We start from the raw sequence: 23,176 nt of genomic DNA, 5'->3' as shown, positions 1-23,176 counted from the left end.
TCGCCACCCTCATGCTGCCATCGCCATGCCGAGCAGGGTCTTACGGCACCTCCAGCAGTTCTGTGCCCTGCTGCGTTCGCCACCCCTTGGGACAGGCCCGGTGGTCTGCTGGAAGGTATTTGCCGTCCGCCATCCACCACTGTGTTTTGGAAGGTGCAGAAACACCCTCTCTCGACCCATTTAAAATTATTTCAGGCGGGAACTGTGGTAATTACATGTGAGCTAAAATGTTGCACTGTTCCGCGTGTAAATCCTGTGCTAGTATCATGCAATTTACCATTTTAGCCATTGCACAGCGGCTGCTAGAATAATGTAGGGGAGATTTTAATTAGATATGGGTGACTTATTACCCATGGCTCAGCTGAGGTATTTCTCTGTGCCAGTTTTTAAGAACTCCTCTCTAAAGACTGCTGAGGCGCTTGCAGCATTGGAGAGGTTGGACCTGGCGATGGAGCTCCTTTGGCTGGAGGATGGGTGGTCGTCAGCGCGGCTCTGCCAGTGCTGGGCGTTATGTCCAGAGAAATGCTGTTTGTTTTAACCCCTCTTCAGTCGTCTGCACTGGCGGGCTGATCCTCCAACCTAAGTGACCTGTGAGAATGAAAAGTGCCGGGGGTATGGTGTGTATCCTTCTAACTGCCTTAGTTTGAATTGTATTATATTCAAATATATATGTATATAGATATACACATGTATGTGTTTTAGAAGTTGATCAAGTGAAAGAAAACCTAACAGATCTAGCTGATGGGAATAAAATCTGCATGGGTACAGCCATGGAGAAAGTAAAGTGCATAAATTTGTGCTTGGCATGGTTTAAAAAGGAAAAAGATTTAAGAGGCTGGTCTGGTAGCCCTCAGGCTGCAGTCATGATTTAACCCTGCTTTTTAAGGAGAGTCTTTTAAATGTTCTTTTCAGCAAGTATCTTGGAAAACCAAAGCTGCAGAATGTTTTTTGTGTAAGCAGGTTTAGGTTTCTCTTTCGAAACAAAGGTCTATTAAATAACCAGTCTCTGTAGTCAAGAGATTTACTGCGTGTGTAAATATGCAAACATAAGAGCGATGGTTTGAATTGTACCTACCATTATAAAATCCCTGTTCTGTCAAGAAAGCTGATGTAAGTGGCCTTTCAACACTGATTATTTTTTTAAACTACCTTTGTGTATTACAATGAAAAGCAAAACATCCAAAGCAGCTCTGCCACTTTGCTGAGTTGCAGTTTGGCTTTTTTAAGGTATTTGTGTAAAACTCTTGTTTTTAGCAGCTTTAAGGCAAAAGTTACTGCTGTTTCTTGCATTTTATGGAAATTGCCTCTACAATTATATAGATCACAACTGTGTAGTTTGTCTTTTGCAATATCCTTTTCTAGTTAAAAATGGTAATAAATTGTATTTTCTTTGAGTCAGGACAGCAGGTTTCAAGCTGTGCAGCCACTGTCTTGGTAGGCAAGCAGCACCTTGTGGTGGCTGCTCTGGCTCAGATGTTACATTTGTCTGCAAATACTGGCAGTTACCCAGCAGATAATGTGGGGGAGTGGCTGCATCAATAACTTGTGTGTAGACGTGTGGATTTTTTTTTTTAACCAACTAATTCCAAGTTTGGAGACAAAAACAAGAACAGGTATTTTGGCAAGTTTACAGCTTAGAGAAAAGGCAAAGTATGCAGGAAAAAACTCTCAAACCACGTGAGGAGGTACAAATGCAGCAGACCTGTGGTGGTTCGGTGTCTGCAGGTTGATTTTTAGGAAGCGAGACATGGGGAAAGAATGTCCTGGCTCCGGTCATTTTGCCAGTGCTTACTTAAGCACTGTGAAGATGGAAGGTTTGTTGTGCTTTCTTTCAGAGGAACCACTGACATTGGAAAGGTTTTCACATGCCGAGCTACTATTTCAAAACCCATCACTGTCTGCCAGCCTGCCCTGTGTTCCAAACCAGACTTTGGGCTTTTCTGACTCCAGAAAATGTTTCTTATATTTAACTTCTACGAGCACAAGCTTATAAAAGTGTCTCTTCTTCTGTGATTGGTGGCGCTCCAGGGATTAGCAGAAAAAATACAGATGTCAGGCAAGTGCAAGAGCCACAGGACCTTCTATACCCACTAGAGACTGAAGTTAAACTTTCCACATGCCTAAAATGCGGATCTCTGTAACATAACTGTGGGTGGAACTTGGTTCTGTCTGTGGGCCAGAGACGTACAGGAACTGCAGAGCTGAACTGCAGCTAAACACCTTCTGTGAAAAGTGGCAAAATTTGGTGTTAGTTGAAGGCTTGGTTTGTGTTGAGATTGAAATAGTGTTTGCTGTGTGCCTTTTAGGCTGTTGCATTTTAAAGGTTTCATTGCAGGATACAGCTGGGAGCATGTAATGGTTAGCTGGCTCTGCAATAAGCTTACTTTATTTTTACAGCAAAAGATTAACATCTGGATTTCCAGAGGTACAGAATGTTCTCTGCTTTTGACAGTGTTAAAGCACAGTATTAGAATCCATTGGAATTCTGTTTTAAAGCAATATGCTGAAATGTTCCTGTCTATAAAATGGGATCCACTGTGTCCTGATAACCTGGGTTTGTATCTTTTCGTCTCTAGAGAAAGACTGGAAGTTGGATGTTGCCAACTGGCCCAGCTGGAGCACACTATTAAGCAGTGCAACGCATCTGCTCACATGGAAGCAAAGAACAGGGGCTGGCTGTGACACTTGACTCAAGGTGTGGAGCTGCGGTGCTCACCTCCCTTTGTTTGCCTTGCCCACATGAAGTCCTGCTCCTCAGAGGCATGGTGGGAGGGAAGGGAATATTCACGGAGCCAAAAAAATCTGCCTTCTTCTTTCTCAATGGTGCCGTTTTATATTTGAGTTGAAGGGAAAACAAAAACAAGTTATACATGTATAACATTAAATGTCAGAATTTCTGCCAGTTGCAAGCTAGTAGAATTTTCTGTCTCAAGTGAGGGTCTCTGGATCGATACAACAAAATTTTGGGACACACCAAGATGTGCTGGACCGGTGTTCTAAATGCTAGAAGTTTGTGTTGGAAGTCAGAGCTGTTACTAATAGTTATATGGTTATATAGAAAAATAAGGGTAAGGTTTTTATTTCTCCTGACACTCTGGAAGTGAACAGTGTGGGGAAAAAAGGGTTTTGTGATATCTAGGCTCTGAAAAGACTGGAAGGAAAGCAGTTGACTGCAAAGCCAGATGCCCATGATGCTTGCACTCCTACAGATATGAAGGACTAAAACACAGATGCAATATGTGTCCTATGTACTGCACTACATAAGGCTGAAGGGAGGATATAGAATGAGGAAAGAAATGGATTAATGCTTGTTTTATTTAAAAACAAACAAACAGACAACACACACACACCCCACAACTCATGTAACTGTTTGTCCTGAACCTCTTTTTAAGTACTTTTGTCAGAATATTCAGTATGACCTTTTCCAGTGAAAACTCTGGGCTGTTACCAGCAGTGAAACCAGGATCATTTGTAATTAAGCATGTGAAATATGCTTTAAAAAAAAAGTATTAAGTTCAGAAGTGGCGTTTTTCCTTTGTTAAAATATCCACTTAAATCTTGATGCAGTGGAAACTTGCTAGAAAAATTCTTTTGGTAAATTCCTCATCCTTCTGTCATCTTTTCTTGTAAAGACACAAGCATTTTTTCCTCTGTGTTACAGTGACTTGCCTCTGCTCTTCAGGTGACATCTCTCGTTGAATGTATTTTATGTTGCTTTCTAAAACTGCTTTAAGTCAACAAAACTTTCTAACAGCCATTTTCAATGCTGCTGTGGCCTTTAAAGCTACCTCTTTTATGTATGTATTTGTATAGAGATGAGATGACCAGTAAAGTTCCAGAAGTGTTTATTTTGATATTAACTTTTGGATGTATTTGTAAAAATCTTTATTGTAAAAAAAAATAAAAATCTAATTTATTGTTATAATAAATGACAGTTAATTCTAGATGATAGTGTTGCTTTGACAAGCTTTATTTTCACTCTATTTGCTTAATTGCTGTGGATGCAAATTTAATGCAGTTCTCTTCCCTGATTTGAAGTGCCTAGTGCTAAGTAGCTTGTAAAAGTAACTATCAGAGCAAAATTCTTATTGGGGATATTCCCATTGATGCTGTTATCCCACAGTTGTGGGTAAGACACTGTGTTCAGATAATCTTATTGGCAGTTTGTACCATATACATAGGAAATTAGACCTACTTAGCGCATTACATTTGTCTGCCTTAGCTCATGGCTACTTTTGATAAACTTTAGGGGGAGAGAGTCGACAGATTAAGACACTACTTCAGCTTTTCTTTTCTTATAAAGACTCTTCCTGTGAGAACACACCCAGTTTTACAGCTTGGCATAATCAGTAACTCCTTGGTCTTGTTTTTCTGCTCTGCTGTCCAGCTGTAGTATGCTGCTGATGCATTACACGGTGTCAAGTAGAAACACGCTGTAGCAGAAGCCTGTTCCTAGTCAGTCAGTCAGCTGTTACCTTGTTGAGAGGTGAATCAAGCAAAGCATCCAGTTCAGAACGGCATGGGGACAGAAACGAGCACCACCATGGGTACAGCTTTATTTCCTATACCTACTTGCTTAATGCTTAGGAACACACCTAAATGAAGTTTCTTGGAATGATTCAGACACAGGACCAATTTCTCATAGCACCTTCAGTACCACCCCACTTCAATTCGCGTGGCCCCTAGGAGCAACACTTTCTCAAACCCAGGGGCAGTAGCTGGATGTGGTGAGCCAGGCCACCCACGAGCTCAGGGATCTCAAACCACAGGCACATGGGGTACACAGCCCTTCACCCCCCTAAGGCTGAGCTGCAGCAGTTCAGTTAAATGTCCTAGGTTGCTTGCCTGAAGCCTATGTGCATCTGAAACTCCCATTTCAGTGTTGTAAGTTGTTTGTAAACTATTTCGTTAAAGAAATGAACATGAAGACACAGCACACAAAGCCTGTGGTGCAAGGATTTCCCAAAAGGTACCTTTAATGTGTTTGCATGAGCAGCAAGCAGTTAAGTGCTAGTCTTGGCACCAGGAGTTTAGATGTGCAGCACTACACCTTCAACACCAAGTCATCCAAACCAACATTTTATCCATATGAATAGAGAAAGTGAACTAAAACACAGCACTATGAGTACATATGAAGTCAAGTTATCGGTGTTCTATCACATTTTCAGTTTGTAATATTAGAAAAATAAACTTAAAACAGTTACTAATCAGATGAATACATTTTCATTGCCAACTTGGAAGAGTTTAAAAAACATGAGAAAAACCCCACACTTAAGTTTGTTTTACAAATGTTAGGTCAACCCTAGTAACAAAACTGCTGTACAGAAAGCACCCTCTACGTTTTTGTCAAAATACTTGGAGCCAGAATCATTTTCCCATGCTAGAAAGTCACAGCTATGTTATGTTCAGAAACTCCATTTGGATCTAATGAAAGTGTTGCATACTAAGTTGCAATATTGTAGCAGAGGCAAAAGCTCAGAAGCTCAACTACAGTGGTAAATCGCAGTCCCACTCAGTATCTGTGAACTCCAAGGTTGTCTTTTTGCTTCAATAACCATTTATCTGCTGTTTTCATTTCAACAGATAAAATACTCCGTTGAGTATATAAAAACTGTTATAAAAAGGCAATCATAAAAGATAAGGTATTGGCAGGCATGTCAGGTTTTTTAATAAAAAAAATAGCCATTATATCTATTTAAATAAGGCTTCTTGTTACAGATTGTTCCAGTTACTGAAGAAAACAAGGCCTGATGAAAAAACGATCCCCCCATAAACTTTACACTTCCTGCCCCAAGAACACATTGTACAGAAAAGAAAACATCATTTAATGTGCAAAGTGACAAAAACAAACACTGGGGGAAGCTCCTGAAATGATATGCTCCATCTAGTTTCTCTTGCAATATCGTCAAAGTCTTAAAAAAAAAAAAAAACCACCCTGAAACAAAGTTCTAAAATACACAAAAAACCCTTCATCTTGATATTCTTTCCAAAACAAATATGTACAGCACATTAATATGCAATATGCAAAAGCTCTGTGTTGCTGTTGGCAACATCTATGCCCTCCCCAACCCTATTCACAAGTGTACCTCTACTGAAACACAATTACATCACTACGCCTGTTAGTTTGAAAAGGGAATTTAATTCACCTAAAACTTGTAAAGTTTTGTGTAGGGGCTCCATTCATTTGATTCTGGATTGTAGACTTCAATTGTGTTCAGGAATTCGTTGCCATCAAATCCCCCAACTGCATAAATAGTGTTTGCCACTGTCGTGATGCCGGCATTGCTTCTCGGAGTAGTCATATTTCCCATCATCTTCCACTCGTTTTTAGCAGGGTCATACATCTCCACACAGCTCACCGCGTGAGAGCCATCAAAGCCTCCACCAACAAAGAGTTTTCCTATGAAAAAGAGACAAAATGGGTGTTTCACTGCTAAGCACCCTCTATACTTCCAAACACAGCCTTCCTTTCCCGGAAGACCAAGCCAGAGCGAAGGAACGTAAGGGTTTCCTGGCAGAAACTTGCTTTTTTTAGGTTCTGGAGTCACAGCACTGACCTGCTGAGCTCTTCTGATCATTAGGGCTGATTGGTCTGAAATAATTTCCAAAGCCCAAATTCAAACAGGTGCAGTTCTGGAAGCTGCAAGGGTGATGTTTGGGGGGGGGGGGGGGGGGGGGGGGGTGGAGAGAAAAGAAAAAAAAGAGAAAAGAAAAAAGAGAGAAAAAGAAAAAAGGGCTGGGCGAGATGCTCCTAAAGTCAGAGCTTTTCGTTTTTCTGGTTACAGTTTTTAAGTAATTGAAGGCATAAACCAAGTTCTTCCAGTATTTTTTACTCCCTTTATTAGAATACAAAGGAATACACCTTTGTGTTCTACTTTCACCGTAGCTCAACATGAAAAATTCATTAAGCATAAGAGGCTGCGTAAGACTGCAGAAGCCTACCATCGTGAACAGCCACTCCAGCTCCCCGTCGAGCCATGTTCATGGGTGCAATCAGAGTCCAGGTATTGTTCTCTGGATTGTAACGCTCCACGCTGCTCAGGCAGTTCCACGATTCTGCTCCCCCAATTATGTACAAATACCCGCCGAGCTCGCACACTGCAGACTGATGTCTCCCTGCAACCGAACACCACGAGTTACAGAGCAGCACAGAAGCAGTGCACTAACAACTTGCCACAGCAGCTGAAACTTAACCAGCTTTTTTGTTTAAAATCCATGGTTTTGCAACTGCCCTTTTTCCCCTCCCTCCCAAATTACACAGCAGACTTACGGACATTAAGTGGAGCACAACTTGTCCACGATTTTGTTAGAGGATCAAACACATCACAGTTCTTAAGTCCCTTTTGGCCATAAGGATCTGAACCACCAACAATGTAAAGTTTTCCATTCAGGGCACATACTCCTATTCATGTAGGAAAGAATAATAAGTAAGCTAATAAATTAATAAAGAAAGTAACAGTTGATCAGCTGCAGAGGCGTTACCTGCATTGCAACGATTGGTTCTCAGTTCCGGAACAGGAGTCCAGTCATCTATTTCTGGCTCATACATTTCTCCACAGCTCAAGTCATCCGAGTGGCCATTTGACCCACCCACGACATATAGCTGCCCCTAAATGGAAAAAATGTGTACCTTTCACATACAAGCAGTCAACTCAAAACATTACCACTTTAGTAACCTTGTAAATTCAATTAAGCAACTTGTAGTACTGTTTTATAAGGTTTCCAATATTTGTCCCACCTATGTTTACATAATCTCAACATATCATCTGATCTCCACACACCATTAAAACTGCCATCTGGAACCGAGCTCTCGGTGTTCTCATAGGTGCAATGAAAGTCCAAGCGTCCTTCTGCGGATCATAGCATTCCACTGTGCGCAAGCATTCCTCTCTGTTATATCCACCTAAAATCAAAAGGTTAAATGGTATCAAACTTCCAAAGACCAATTGCACCCCTTCCAAATTGAGCAAGCTGTTTTAAAGAACTGTTCCTACTTCTCTTACCTGCAGCGATCAGCTTGCCGTTAAGTTCAGCTGTGCCCAATCCAGACCGAGCATACTGCATGGGAGACATGGGCTTCTCTATTACATCGTTTGGCTGAAGCTCAAAGCTCAGACTCTTCAGCAGTCGCGGCGTGCTGGTGGGAGAGCTCTGAGGGCTGTTGCGGCCATGCAGGAATATCACGCACAGCACGCCATCCAGAACAGCGAGACACAGGTAGGTATTACCTGTAAGTCAGGAGAACAGGAGAGAAGACTGATACGAATGACTTAGGACTTTCTGGGTCAAATTATACACACCACAGGATTTCTAATGGCCCTGTGGACACAGGATCAAAGCATCGGTGATCCCAGCTTGGCCCCAGTTATTTTAGAAACATCCCACAAATTAGTGTATCATCAGTAAGAAAAAGTGCTGCTTAGAGATGTTGAAGGGAACCCTTAAGTGTGAGAGGTGGTGGGTACATAACACCAGATGCATCTTTTAGACAACTCCCCTGCCTCCTAAGATACTCACTGGAAGTTTTCTCTGAAGCAATGATTTTCCATTCATGTTTAGGACTCTGAACAGTAGCACTTGGAGAAAGACTTCCAGAGGAGCTGCTACTTATCTGCTTGTGATCATTCTCACGTGGTGGCTTCTTCTGCAAAATCAAAAGGCAGCTACAGAAACCTAGCCAGAGACTGCTCCTCTTTCTACCTTTGCTTCCCTGAGCTAATACATAACTATTCAAGAGAACACTTCAGCTACCACCTCCACAGAGCATCATGTATAGCCCATCTACTGTTGCATACTCAACAACAGCTGCCAACACCACCCTACATCTTAGCTTGGTACTCATTTCATCCTCTGATTGCACCTTTGTACTGCTGGTGTATGACTAGAAATCATTTCAAATTCCTGGATAAGAATACGCATTACTAGCAGGTTTTTCAAGGCTAAGGAAAAACCTCCATCTACTTGGAAAAAAATGATTCACAAAGTAGAAGCCACACTTGAACTCTGCTTCTGGAACTTGAGTTAATTGTATAAAGCTGTTGGAAGTGAATTAACTATTCTCTTCATTCCCTGAAGACAAATTAATTTCGTTTCAGTTCCTCTCTGTGTTCAGATTAGCCATTTCTTGGATTTTACTCCCTTGATACTTCCCACTAACAGGAGATTACTGCTCTCTTTTCTTCTTCGATTAAATTTATACTGTAGTTTACATTATTTTGCTAAACTAAGAAAAGCCAAAATTTCACATTTCAGACACAGCTGGTCGGATTATGCAGGCTTTTTCTGAGTCTGAAGAACCAAAAGGGAGGTTAAAATTCTGTCTATTTTTTTAACAAGAGACATTATAACCACAGGACCAAAATTTACAGTGCCTGCACAGTTCCCTGGAGTCTGATTTCTATGGAAACTGTCATAAGATCTCCAGAACACACCATCTAACTCATAGATAACCTTACACAGAGTTTGACAGCTACACTCAGCTTTGCATGAAAACCAATTTATTTGTGGATAGCATTTTTGTTTCTGAATCTTCATTCAGTTAAGAGCTTATTCTTCTATCCTTAAACTACCTCAACAGTCACTGACATTGCAAACATCTGTAATTCAGAAATTTTAAAATTACTGACCCATTTTCCAGACCCATTGTCTATGGGCTTTTAGTGTTCTCTCGACTGCCTGACTTTTCCAAAGGCTGGATGCAAATTTCTGAAATTGTTAATTCCAGTTATCAAAAAGGATTTAAAAAAGAAAAAGTTGAGGACTCTTTGGCCTCATTTCTGAAGAAGAAATTTTGGAAAGTTCACCTCTTAGCTTTTAACTACTATAAGGAATAGCATCCAAAGGCAGTGAAATCTGTGAAGGTTTACTAAGATGCATTACAACAAGAGGAATATTAGCTGGCTTCATTTTCATCTCTCTTCACTTCTAAAATCCACATTCCAAGATGGAAGTATTTTACATAATCATTTGCTAAAAAATTTCAAGAAATATATACTTGCACACATCACTTATGAATTAAAATACACATACTTTTAGCTCAATGAATTTAAACTATATTTGGATAAAGCAACTGACAATTTACATTTATTAGCTTTTGTTTATTTTTTTTTGTTTGTTTCTTAAATAGTCTCTATTGTCCTAAGCCACATGTTTTTCAGGAGCTGAAATTCAGTACCATATTTGGCTGGCAGTAAAAAAAAAAAAAAAAAATCTCAAAAAACATAAGACAGTCAAAGCATCAGCCCTCTCTGGCTCAGAAATTATGTACTGATGCTTTTTTAAATCTCTCTTGCACATTACCAATACAGCTGAACAAAAGAAATGGATGCTGGCAGCTAAAAGCTTAGAACTTATGTCTGGAATCTTTTTCTGTGCCAAAATCTTAACAGATGCATAAGTCAGTCTCATGAACAGGAAAACTGCAAGCCAAGCAGTCAGTCCACGATTCTTTTCAGTCTCTTGGAGATGATTTCCTGGACATTTCTACTAAGCTACAACTGACCTGCTACAGCTGACTGCTTCTCTACCTTTTCCTCCTTCTAACAGCCCAAGATTTATTTAAAAGTCAAACCTAAAGCACTTAATTTTGCAAAGGCTCACTTTGAGTCAGTCTGCTGATAAACTGACAGAGTCTAAATCATTGCGTCCAGCAGTTTTGAGAAAGATATGCTTTCTTGTCATGTATTTCACCATTAAAGCTACTGCTGCTTCCTCTGCTACAGTATACAAGACTTCAGGTTGCTGTGAACTGCTCCAGTCTATCTGAGGTTACCTCGGACTCTCTGCAAGTTGTACCTGCACAAACTGAATGTGGTCATCATCACTGCCATACACCTCAGCCTGTCCATCTAGCAGATTTCCATCAAGCAGCTTGTGATCAGCTGAGTAGTACAGCGTTTGAACCTGCAAAAACAACAACAGAATACCCATGTGGCTACTGTCTCCATTATTACTTAGCTACAGGCAGATTACAAAAGGCAGTCGCCAGCATACTTCTCGTCATCTCATCTCAATCTAGCGGAATGACAAAACTAAAAGGAAGCAGATGTCATGGTGGCAATCTTCAAACATTGGATGAAGGTTCCTTACTTTCTCAGCTTGAAAGAAATCTTCGGTTTCCAAGGACTTCTACTGTTTTTTCCAGCACAGAAACATTAGACAAGCAAGAGGTACATTAATTTGCAGAATTACACAAATTCACAATCTCATGCAAGCATTTTTGTTATCCCCGCAAACAAGTTTTCTGCTCTGAAAAATACACATATTTATGTTGACCAGAAAGAGTTAAGGGGAGCCAACAGTGGACTCTAAAAGAAAGGTATGGGGATGAGGGAAGACAACACAAATTTAAGCTCTGGAAGAAACTGTTGTCCACGTCTAAACATCAGATGCAACTGTTTCAATGAAATGCATCTGAATTTCAACATGATCAAAATTTAAAATTAGTTATTCCAAGAGGAAATATACACTCAAGAAGGTATGACAGTTATCAACATGTACTTTTGCCTATACAAGTGTTTCTGAAGATCTACCGTGCCTGTAATAACAAACTGGGAAAATTTTGATGTTTGGTGTCTATTTCTAAAGCCCATTTTTTCCAGCCAATTAGAAATTTCAATTCCCCACCAATTTTTCCATTAAAAACTGCCCAGGCTACATCTAGCATTATTATTCATGAGTAAAGCCATTTAATAACACACAACTTTTAAAATAATATATCCTGTAAAGGAGTAAGTAAACACCATTAAATCATCATCATCGTTCTCTGCCCACAGCGGATTTTCTTAGGAGAACTGGGGCAGGACTGCTGCTTCTGTACGTGTCAATACACTTGAGGTTTCTTCTTGGTTCTTCAGCCTTGGTATCCTAGTTTTGTTAATAAACCTATGGGGAGATAAATCAATGGGGAGGAACAACCATTAGAAGCTTTTACCTACTTTGCATTTACAAGTAAAACCTGCAAAGGAAAACATCAAGAATCTACAGCAAGTTTCAGTACCACCTCCCCAGTTCTAAAGCAAGATACATGCCACTTTTGAGATTACTATACAGCACATAGTGAGCAAAAAAGGAAAGCGGAAGACCAGACTGAACAGTTCATTCAGCTCACCTGAACACCCCCCCAGTTTCTCAGCTTAGGGGTACCTACAGTAAAATTTAAATTCTTTAGGGTCATAGTTAAAAAAGTGGAAAAAAAAAAAGAAAAAAGGGATCATCCTTCATATTGATTTTTTCTATATTAAAAAAAAAAAAGAAAAAGATGTTTAATCCCATTTTCTTAAAGACTAACCTCTTCCATTAGATCTTCCAGGCTGTCTCCATTCTCCCAGATGCTGCGCTGTACCCAGTTGATTACCTTTGTGTACAATTTGCCATTGCTAGGTAGGCCAACATTGTCTTCAAGCATTACTTCAAGCTTGAAATAGAAGAGGAAGGGAAGTGAATTACTGGATGATTTACTCCACAGGTTTTACCCTTTTATTTGCAGCATACCACACTTTACAGAGTGAGCATTACTCCTGCTTTTCAGTGGAGCTAGAAGACAGCAGGAGCTTTCAGTTTGTGCACTAGAAACTAGTAAGCACATTGAAGTACAACTGCAGTTACGTTTTATTCTAGACAAGGATGACAGTGCATAGGCTCTACAGTCAAGTTGCACATTAGCATGAATATTATACAGAATGTTCATGTTGTTTTTTAAAACTCAGCATACTATGGCTTCCCTTTTGGGAGCAGGAAAACTTTATGTTTGTTCCTTGGATTACTTTTTGTAAAGGTGATTTGTAACTCCCTTCACATTGCCTGCAGTCCCATACCAAAAGTAAGTCTACAAACTTCAGCTAACCTTTAACCGTGGAAGTTTGAGAAATTCCTCCTGTTCTGAAATCTGCAAAAGATGTTCCTGAATGTAGCCATCAATCTTGTTCAACAAACGTGAGTCTCCCATACAACTTGCAAAATTTCGGTAAGAGATGCAGCTCTGAACATCCATCTTGGAGAGCAAGTAGTCACCACAAACCTTTTAAAAAAGGAAGCTGCATCTTAATTTACACGATTTTTATATGTACAAATTATCCACCCCAACACACAGAAACAAGTTTGTTTAACTGCAGAACAGTGCCTGTTTGTCTGTTGTCATCTCCCCGCACTAGCTGCTGTAAATGAAGTGCCGCCTTCCATAAGAATATGCATACATTAGAAGAACGTCCTACACATAAAAGCTACTTACATATATGCGCTTCTTTGCAAACCTGTTCAAAACTGCCTACCTGCAATTAAGTGAAGACACAAATCCCAATTCCCTTGTCAAAGGTATCCCCATTTTCAGCAAGAGCAAGCATTTTGGAAACCAAGTTCAAAACTTACGTTCCGCAGTGTGTGGGTTATTCCTTTTTCACATACCACTGCCACAGAGTTACAGAGCCAATTATGCCCCCCGCAAAACAACCAAGCACATCAGTGCTCCCATGAACCTTAAGGTAATTAACCAGCTAAGATTCATAAGCCATTTTACTTACACGTGCACAAATAAAAACTTAGCTTCAGAGCGCCCTTCAGCACAAAGATAACACAAACCTAAGCAATACATCCTGATATCACTCAAATTAACACTATGCAAAAGCTTACCCGCTAAGCACTTTTTCCACAGAATCATTTTTTAGTCCCATTACCACCAAAAAGCATAACACTGTCTGACTGAGAAAACAGAACAGACCTCTGGAAGAGCTGAGAACTGTACCTGCTTAACTCTCTCCATCTTCAACTTCTTTGCTGCTGAGTATACATCTTTCACCAGTTCTTTATCAGCTTTTAACCTATTGAAGAAAGAAACGTAACTTCGTTACTTTGATTCTTTATAATTAAAACTTGCCCTCTCTCATTTCTCAGAAAAGTACTTACTGAGCAGTATAGGCATAGTTCAACAGAACTTCAACAGCATCTGGATTGAGATCATCGAATTTGACATGGGAAATTCCATGAGAATCACTATCACTATTGAAGATTTCAAACAGGTAGGGACTGCAGCAAGCCAGCACAGCTCTGTGCGCCAACATCTCATGTCCACACACCTGTATTTAAAAAACAGATAAAAAATCCACAGGGTTGTAAGATATTCTTAAAAAATACATTTATATTGTAACGCAGTATAAAGACCTTCCCAAGTGAATGGCCCCATTCAAATCAATTTATTAATCAATAAATTAATCAATACTGCCTTCAACTTACTTCATCTGAAAAAACTCATTAGTGTTGTATAGTGTTTCTCTCAAAGTAGTATCTTTCTTCTTTTAAATATGGAAAGTATAAAATTCCAGAAAAAAATATATATAGTACTACAAAACAATGAAAAAACACATTCAACCATAATACATGAGAGGAAAAAAGTTACCTGGAGTCGGACATCGCAGAACTGACCACTTTTACGTAAGGCATTTAGTTTGGCAACAGATGACTCGATGAAATTTTCATCTTCAAACATCAAATATCCATTAGGAATCATTTTGGAGTTGGTCTGGCTGAGAACAGAATGCGTATCATTTTCAGATATAACATTTTGCTTCCATATAGAAGTACAATTAACACATCACTTGCAAACATTCGTAAGAACTTTTTCAAAAAAAACATCCACCTCAAAAAAAAAAAAAAAAAAGAAAAACTACAAGAGTACTACTGCTGATGACTATGTGTTAACAACAATACTTCGGATTGACCAGATTAATGATTTTTCAAAGTGAGATGCTCCACAACTTCTTTTTTTTTTCCCTTTCAATTTTTCCACATCACTTCTGCAGGTACCAGCTCCAAAAACAGATGCTGAACCTGTGCTTGCTCTCTGTGAGCAAGTTGGAAACCTCTGGATTAGGCAAGAAGCTTTATTTCCCTCCACGAAGATCAGATCTGGAAGATTCATTGCTATTTTCTGCTCACTGCATAAAATGTCATATTGACCAGATTTATTTCTGCACAGACCTAAAAAGCACCTGCATCAAAAACGAAGAACTGAGAATTTAAAGTAAAAAGGGAAGTCAAATAGCCAGAGAAATTAAAAAAAAAAAAAAAAAGTTGCTTGATTTTATGAGTGTAATGGTTGAAATATTTCAGAGTAGCTGAAAACTATAAAAGAAAACAGACAGATTGAAATATATTCTGTATCACCACCATGTATTTTAAGTCCTCATGAAGCTAAAGCAACTTCCCCTGAACATCTTACCCATATACAAACATGTCACCTCATGCAACTTGGACCAAGACTGGAAAAATAACTTCAGGAAACTATCTATCTTTTGAATTTGAAAACTATTTTGTAAGTCATTTAACTCTCTCTCTCTTTATTTTTATTTTTATTTTTTTTTAAATCTAAGCACTTTAGAAAAAAGTCCTCTTAAGAAATAGGAAGCTAACTAAGAGTACTAAAACATGACCCTGAGATGACATACTGAATTTGTCTCTCTCTCAAATCTTTAAGTTTGAGTTGCCAACATATGCAAAAGTAAAATTTCCTCAACAATTTTAGAGGAAATAATACATGGAATGCTAGTAACATTATCAGCAATAATTTATATTTCCATCTGAAATTAAAAAAAATGCAAAAGATTAAACAACCCCCCCAGTAAAATACAAAAATTGGAAATAAAAAAACGGTACAAAAATAATAGCAAGCTCCACACAAATAACTCTAGCTTTACTCCACTTGTTTTTACCTTCACTTAATACAGACGGTATTTGACTGTAAACTGGCAACAGTCTTACTTCCAGATGTTTCTATTTGCATAGATTTTCAATTGTTACAATTTAAAATTAAAAAAAAAAAGAGGACAGGAAGTTTTTAAAGTCACAGAATGTCAGCAAAACTATTAATTATTGAATACACACCTACCAGTATTAACTTACCTAGCAAATATATTACTGTAAATTTTTAACTGGGAGGTCTTAAATTATTCCAATGGTATCCCTGTGTCAAAACAGAGCACTTCAGTTTCAGTATCCTCTGACAGGGAAGATGTTTGTTGAAATGCAAAAACAGACGTGTCTTTGCAGCTGCAATATGGATTCCAAAACTATCCAGGCTTGAAGATGATGTAATCAAGTCCTTAAGAGCTATAGACATGAATTTCTTCTGTGATAATCGTGCATCATAATCTGCAATAAAGAAATTATCAAGTAAGGCCAATATATAATGCTACCACATATTTCTGGTGAAATTTAGTCTCCTAAAGTAGAAGTTCTTGACCCCTCAAAAACAAGTTTTCTAGACAAAGAGAGAACAACCTGAGAAATTCCATATTGACACCACTACATCCTCATGTCTAACAACAGGTGCACCATACCAATTCCTATCCACACAGAGACAAGATAGTAGCTACAGCAATATTTAGAAAAAAAAAAAACAGCTGAATCCAATTTTCAGACAATTCCTTACCAATCCTGACTTTCAGCACTTCCTATATCTAGATATTACTGCTTGCTTACACAAGAAGACAAACTCTTAAGTAACAAAACAAAAACTACTAAACATATATAAAAAAAGAAGCCACTCCACATGCCTCCTACCTTTTACTTTACATGTACTTGTCTACTTGTATCCTTCTTCTCCTAAATGCCTAAAATGGACCGAAGATGGATTAAGGACACGTCTGAAAGGACTGGGCATGTCTCCAGTCTTAGGTACTTCCAAAAAAAACAACTATAAAGTCAGAAATTGTTGTTTTCTACGACAACCTCTTGGATAACAAGTCTCTTCACTACCCCCGAGCAGAACCCGTCAGCTGCAGCCAAGCCCCACGCTGACACTGCAGCCCGGGGTAGCTTTGGTGGGATCCTTCGTGCGGGGGCTGTTTATGCCGGCCTTTTCGGGGAGGGGAGAAGAGGAGGAGGAGCAGCAGCAGGGAGGGAGCAGGCAACAACCACCCACTCTGGAACTTTCCATGACCCTGCTGCCGCCTCGGGAAAACATTGATCACTTCATCCACTTGAGTTCCCCGCTGCAGTTCCCAAGCGATATTTGTAGCTACAGATTAAATGCCATGCTGGGAATCAGGTTTCCTCAAAATAGGTGCAGCCCATTTCTCCTCGTCAAAACTTAGAAGTCACCTACAGAGCAGGCAGAAGAGCCCCGTGGCTCTCCTGCCTGGCCACTGCCAGGATCATTTTGTCAGGAATTGGCCCTCCTTCGGACTCCAAGCAGATCAGCAGCAGCTCAAGCACGGGACTGATTCTCCCGGGCAGCAGGGGGCATTATCCCACAGCACAGCAGCTCCCCAGGGAAAGAAACCGCTTCCATCCACCCCTATCAGCTTCCCGCAACCCTGAGGAGAGGCCGTGGCAGTCAGCAGACAGCCAGGTAGCCAGAATTAGCGTTGACTACATTTGGCCGCTAGCAAAGGCACGAACACGAAGGGAACACCTGCGCTCAAGCAGCAGCGGTGCCTGTCTGCCAAGCAGGACCCCCAGCCCGGGGGACACCACGGCACCCCAAGGGACTACAGCTTCCCACAGTGCGCTCTCGTCCCAGCACACTTTGCTGGGAAAAGAATCTCTGTACATTAAACGTATGCTTTTTTAAAATGATCCTACAGGCGTGTTACAAAACTGAAACCGAACTCTATTTACCAAATATTATTCAACTGTAAGCATTTGGAAGTCAATGCTTCTTGCCTTATTGGTACAGCAGGGAAAACATCTCCAGTTTCTAAAGCAAACAAGGAGTTTCACTTCTTAAAAACAAAGCAAACAACCTGGTGTCCACACTACCCACGGAGATTCATCTCATTTGAAACATTCTCTTGTTCAAAGATGCAGAGATGCTATTTCAACACAAGCGTGGCAGTGAACTAGTTCAAAAAGAAGTTCTAAGAAAGTAGCAGAAGTTGGGCTTCATCAAGACTATTTTCAAATGTACAGGAGTTACAGCCATGAGACCTCCGCATTTGCAATTTCAGGTTTTAAACCTGCCTTCTCCTTCCCAGGGACCACCATCCAGCCACTGCTCACCTGCTCTGAGGTCCACAATTACCAAAGCAAATTAAATGTACATTGCTGCCATATCCAGACAAACAGGCTTCCAGCCTGCTTGCGCATCGCATTATGTACTCCCCTGTTCAATATTCACTGGAATTGCTGCTAATTACCAGTGTCAAGGCTTTGGGTAGATTTCAAGTTACACGACAACTATTCAAATAATTTCAATTAAACGCCAGAACCATCCCCATTCCGTCTGCATCTCCAGGCATGTTCTGCCATGTTCTGTTCTAACAGAACAACTTAATTTCATGGGCAGCGTTTCAACTTTGTCCTGTGTGCTCGCTTACAACCTTCAAGACCTATAAAGGGCATCCAAAATAACTCTGGACTTAAACAAAAGATCTGTCCTTCAAAGTGTTCCTTTGCACATGAATGAAAACTCTGCATTTATGCACCTAGCAGTATTTTCTAATGTTTTCTAAGAGTTTGAACATCTTAACTACTGCCAGTAAGTTTTAATACTGTTGTATGCAAACCACGGCTAATATTAGTATTCAAAAGTAGCATGAATGAATATGCTTGTGTTATTTGCATTCTGCGTTCTCTCTGTTTTGGTACGCCAATGGTAGAACAATTGTTTTCATCAGTTAAAAATCAACAAAAAGCCAAGAATGACAACATTTGCTACTTCAAAAGCTATAAAAAGGTACTGCAAACAAATTCCTTTCTGTGGTCACTTTGAAATTTAAGTAGCCCTTTAATTACCAATTTTTCTGATTTTTGCTTATATTCCCTTCTAGCTCACCATCAAGAACTGTCACCAGAACTATCAGCATTTTTTTTAATTATTATTTTAATTCTCCAGGATTTTTAGTTTTTTTTTAATCAAGTGTGACAGTCACAGATCACTGTAAGCTAGGTAAAGCATGAGGTCTGATACCTCTGAAATTACTTTTCAAGCTCCATCAAAATGGAATCATTTAAAGAGTTTAAAGCCACAGAACCAGCATTCCTGAGCAGGAACTGGGTGTCTCCATTTGAGAAAATTCTTTCTTGAGAGAAGGCCTATTTCCTGCACACAGTTTTAAACCAAAGCAAGAAGCGAATGATCTGGGTTTGCATTGTAGTTTTTGCCTTAAGGATTTTGACTGGTGCTGAGCCTGGAGGCATCACCCCACAGCCAGGAGCCAGCTCGAGGGCACTAAGCACTCCTGTCATGCTGCTGCAGCCGGGCAGAGAAACGCCACGACTCAGGTGCCTCCTTCTCGCTCGACTGAAACGTCACTGGCTTCCCGTAGCTGCGGTGCCCGAACACTTACCCATATGCACAGGCTGAGATCTCCATTTCCAGTGGTATATCTTCTTATGGAAGATTCACAGCTCAGATAAAATTTTCCACGATAAGTTCACTGCACTTAGCTGACTCCCAGAAGAGAAATTTTCTCCTCTTAAACTCATCTCGTCATTTCACTGCATATACACTTAAAGGTGCATTTTCAAAAAAGACTCATTTAAATAACAATGTCTTCTCATCTTTCACTACACTCTCCTCTTACACCTATCTTGCAATGCAAACACTACTGAAATATGATTAGGTCAGGCAGTTAGAAGAGCAATTAAATGTCATAATTAGTACATTTTACATTGTTGGTTGTGTTTAGTACTTACAATCCCCTAACACAGAAAACGTTCCAACATCAAAAATATTTTTAAAAGCCATTAAAGAAAACCTGCATTAAGATTACTGTTGAATTTCTCTGAGGTCTTAAACCCGTTGCCATGACCTAGGACTGTCCTCTACAGAGCCACTTTTGGGGACAGCACGTGCTGCAGCCTCGGCTGAGGTACCAGGCCGGCAGGTCACAGCGCTGAGGCTGCCCACAGCCAAACGCCACACGTGCTATTTATTTTTCCTCCCAGCTGAGAACTTGGGTCTAGTCCGGTGGTACTTCCACGTGCAGTACTTCAGTAAAAAATTAAAGTCGATGCTTTATGCCAATTTTGCACAAGATTTTTACCATATTAAGGTATTACCTCTTCGACTCAACGCTAAACCATTGATTTTTCAGTTAATGTTTTAGTTTAGGAGATACTTTTAAAACTTTTGATTACAAGTTGATGCCTGTTGATACAATGATTGACACTTGTTGATACAGTGGAACATAAATGGAATTTAACACCACAGTTGGTGTTCTTAAATGTTTTCTGCTCGCTGAGGGCTTTCCTGCTTTTCACAGCCTAGTTTAGAAGAAATGTAGGTCAGACCTATGAGTACTTGCAGTCCCTTACCCATATCATAATATATTTTCATGTCTGGGTTTGAATTTGGGTAAAATACTATGGGCTAAAACATATACCAACATAATTTACACCACTGAACAGACTCAACTTCTTTACACCAGTGATTTAATACAAGTAAAGACTCATAGATTATGTATCAACGTTGGTTTGCGTATTTACTTTTTGGTTATTTTCCACTACACATTTACTCTGGTTGGTAACTAACCTGTAAATGAAATTGTTGTGTTTTGCTGCAAATCAACCCACACCATGCCCCGTGTCCCCACAGTGAGGAGAAAGGGATAGAGCATTTGCTACCACCAGTTAAGGACTGAAGGGAAAGGAGAAAGTACTATGGACGTTTTCCAACACCTTTTACATGTAGTCCAAGAAAATGCAATACTTGGACTGCATTACAGAGAGCAAGGCTACAGAGCTCTGTATACACAAACGTGTGCTTGAAGACCTAGAAAAATTTACAAGAAGCAGGTTTTGTGCTAGAATGTTACTGCTCCTTCCACTACCACTCAGCTGCAACACACCAGCTGCCCAGTTAGGACTCATTTCCAGTGCTTTTCTGCCACGCTTCTGACACACTCTCTTTCACTGTCTCATGTTCCTTTTTCCATACCAGTTCTGCACTTCCTCTTCTCCTTTTTCACCTCGTTAAAACTTTTTTGTTGTTGTTCTCATTGTCTTCGTCTACTTTCTGCCTCATATGTAGTCTCTTAAAACCTGAACATTTCTCTCCCACCCCCCACCCCCACGGATTTCTACTAACACACTTCCTACAGTTCTTCAAATGTTTATCACACAACCAGCAAACTGTTTGGGTTTGTTTGTTGTCTCATCCCCCCCAGCTGCGCAGTTTTTGCCTTTAACACTCCCCACTTCTTAAACACTCAAACTGAGGAAAGAAATTATACCTATTTACAGTAGCTAAAGTACCATTTCCTAACTGGCATGTATTTGCTGACTGCTGCATCCTGTCTGTGCTTCAGGAGCTGGGTTTGCGGTGACAAAATCCACCTTCTAAAATTAAACCGATCTCACCATCGCAGCAGTACATCCTGCTTAGTTCCTTACTTTGTAGATCCCTGACGGAAAAGGATAAATGTGATGTCTACACACCCATCACTGAAAAAAAAAAAAAATTTCCCCTTCACAAACTGTGACGAATAAGGAGAGAGTTATATGATACTGAATTTCCACTAGTCTGTCACCACTCGGCCTTGCTATCCTTCCTTCGTAAGTAACTGGGATGCCTCGCCTCTCACTTTGTCAACATTTTTTCACCCTTCACAGAACTGCAACCAACTCGCTTTTTATGTTTCTGGGAGTCTTGGGAGCAGCAGTGAAACTGCCGAGGCCGGGGTGTTCCCCGTCTTGAAAAGCCTCTGAGGCGTTCCGAGAGGCCGCCGGCCAGGCGGGCTTGCAGGCACACAGCCCTGCCGTGGCTCTCCCCCTCCCCTCGAGCGTTAACGCCCAGAGGGCGTTTGATTTATCGCCCGCCTCCAGCAGCACCGACGGGCCCGCAGCCCGCTCCCAGAAGCGATGCGGGTGTCGGGGGGGCCGTGCCCGTGCCCGCACCCCTCCCTCGGCCCACGGCCGCGACCCGCCGCGCGCCAGGCCCGGCTCCGGGCGCTCGCCTCGGGCGGCCAGGCTGAGGCTGAGGGGCTCGGCCGGCGGCCTGACCTTGGGGCGCCGCCTGAGGGCGGATCACGCCTCTTCTCCTCAGCGCAACTTCGGGATTTGAGAAATGTTTCGAAAAAAGCAGAACGCCCCGGCCCGGCGGGGAGGCGGAGGGCTCCGCTCGCCCTGCCGGTCCCACGGCGCTGCCCGCCCCGCCCGCCGCCATGCCCCGCGCCGGGAACAAAGCGCCGCGGCCCCCCGCCGCCCCCCGGGCCCCGCCGCCACCCCACCTGGTGCCTCTGAGCGCAGACGACGCCGTTCATATTGGGAGGCTCCAGGCTGCGGGGGAAGCCGAGGCGGAGACGCAGCCCCAGCCAGCCGGGAAGAGGGAGCGGAGCGGAGCGGAGCGGGTCGAGGCGGCGGCGGAGAGACGGAGGGAGAAAGCGAGGGAGAAGGAAGGAGGCAGGCGGAGCGGAGCGGGAGCGCGGGCGCAGCGCCGAGGACCCGCTGCCGGAGCAGGAAGAGCCCGCGGCGCCCTCCGCCTCCCGCGGGGCGGGCGGGAGGCGGCGCTGGGGCGGGCGGCATCGCGCCCTCCCGGCCTCCGCCCTCCTTCCTGCCCTCTATCCTTCCGTCCTTCCCTGCCTCCCGAGGGGGTTAGGGCGAGGTGGCCAGCGGGAGGACGGGGGCGCTACCGCCGCCCGAGGGGAGCGGGAGCCGGTGGCGGCCGGCGGGCCGTGAGGAGAGGCGGGAGGCAGGAGGCCTTCCCCCGGCAAAGCACCCGAAGGGGAAGGAGGCGGTGGCGTGAGAGAAGGCAGAGGCTGGCCCTGGGCCGTGTCTGAGCGGATGCCCTCGCGCCCTTACTGGTAGCTCTTAGCTCAAGCACGCCCAGTTCGATGATTTTGTTTCTCACACCTAGTCACGCCTTTCCTCCCCAGCTATGGTGGCCTCCCTTCACCTGGGCCTGTAGCTGAAGACAGCCAGATACGTGGACAGGCATAACCTGAGGGCAGCTGGCGCAGTGCCGGACGCTCCCCGTGGCAGCCTGCCCTGTGTGGCAGCCGGCTCTGGCCTCAGACTCTGTGAGCCGCTCGGATAAAGGCATTTTCCCATCCGAATGTGAAATATGCCCCTGCTTTTCGAGATAAATCATATCTTCCTAGACAAAGGAGTTTTCAAACATCACTGCTGATAAATGAGGGGTGTGTGAAGTCTTGTCTGTTTTTTATGTGTTTGCATGGGAGATAGCGTAATGGGTTTCTGATTCATGGCTGGAGCCCTGAGTGCTACTGCAATATCATAATAA

At 41.9% G+C, this 23,176-nt stretch overlaps 2 protein-coding genes across 8 annotated transcripts in view; one reads left to right on the top strand and one right to left on the bottom strand.

Annotated features, from left to right (window-relative positions):
• The window catches only part of SWT1 (SWT1 RNA endoribonuclease homolog), a 44,265-nt gene extending 41,365 nt beyond the window's left edge, over positions 1–2,900 (top strand). For all 6 annotated transcript variants that reach the window (XM_050712107.1, XM_035538235.2, XM_035538232.2 and 3 more), the window contains one exon: positions 2,577–2,900. In XM_050712107.1, the coding sequence (XP_050568064.1) occupies positions 2,577–2,682 (106 nt within the window). In that variant the 3' untranslated portion in view covers positions 2,683–2,900. The remainder of the gene's footprint in view (positions 1–2,576) is intronic.
• Positions 2,901–4,945: 2,045 nt separating this feature from the next.
• On the bottom strand, positions 4,946–22,407 carry IVNS1ABP (influenza virus NS1A binding protein). Of its 2 annotated transcripts, none has more exons than XM_035538241.2 (15): positions 22,164–22,407; positions 15,892–16,140; positions 14,390–14,516; positions 13,900–14,069; positions 13,739–13,814; positions 12,845–13,018; positions 12,290–12,415; positions 10,795–10,902; positions 8,518–8,644; positions 8,004–8,228; positions 7,782–7,903; positions 7,483–7,609; positions 7,271–7,402; positions 6,943–7,116; positions 4,946–6,400 (listed from the first exon to the last, which is right to left on the bottom strand). In XM_035538241.2, the coding sequence occupies exons 3-15, from the start codon at positions 14,498–14,500 to the stop codon at positions 6,147–6,149; spliced, it is 1,926 nt and encodes a 641-aa protein (XP_035394134.1). In that variant the 5' UTR covers positions 14,501–14,516; positions 15,892–16,140; positions 22,164–22,407; the 3' UTR covers positions 4,946–6,146. The 2 variants fall into 2 exon arrangements, with proteins under 2 accessions (XP_035394134.1, XP_035394135.1); XM_035538242.2 differs by having other exon boundaries at positions 14,390–14,512.
• Between the last annotated feature and the right edge of the window lie 769 nt (positions 22,408–23,176).

Source organism: Cygnus atratus, chromosome 8 (assembly GCF_013377495.2).
Source record: "Cygnus atratus isolate AKBS03 ecotype Queensland, Australia chromosome 8, CAtr_DNAZoo_HiC_assembly, whole genome shotgun sequence".
Taxonomy (NCBI): Eukaryota; Metazoa; Chordata; class Aves; order Anseriformes; family Anatidae; genus Cygnus; species Cygnus atratus.
This window is presented reverse-complemented; position numbering and strand designations above follow the sequence as displayed.

Excerpts from the sequence above, each read along its gene's own strand:
- IVNS1ABP (XM_035538241.2), bottom strand. The coding sequence starts at position 14,500 with ATGATTCCTAATGGATATTTGATGTTTGAAGATGAAAATTTCATCGAG. Across the intron at positions 12,416-12,844 it reads TCAAACTTCCACGGTTAAAG|CTTGAAGTAATGCTTGAAGA; the intron begins GTTAGCTGAAGT and ends TTCTATTTCAAG. Across the intron at positions 7,403-7,482 it reads AACCAATCGTTGCAATGCAG|GAGTATGTGCCCTGAATGGA; the intron begins GTAACGCCTCTG and ends CTACATGAATAG.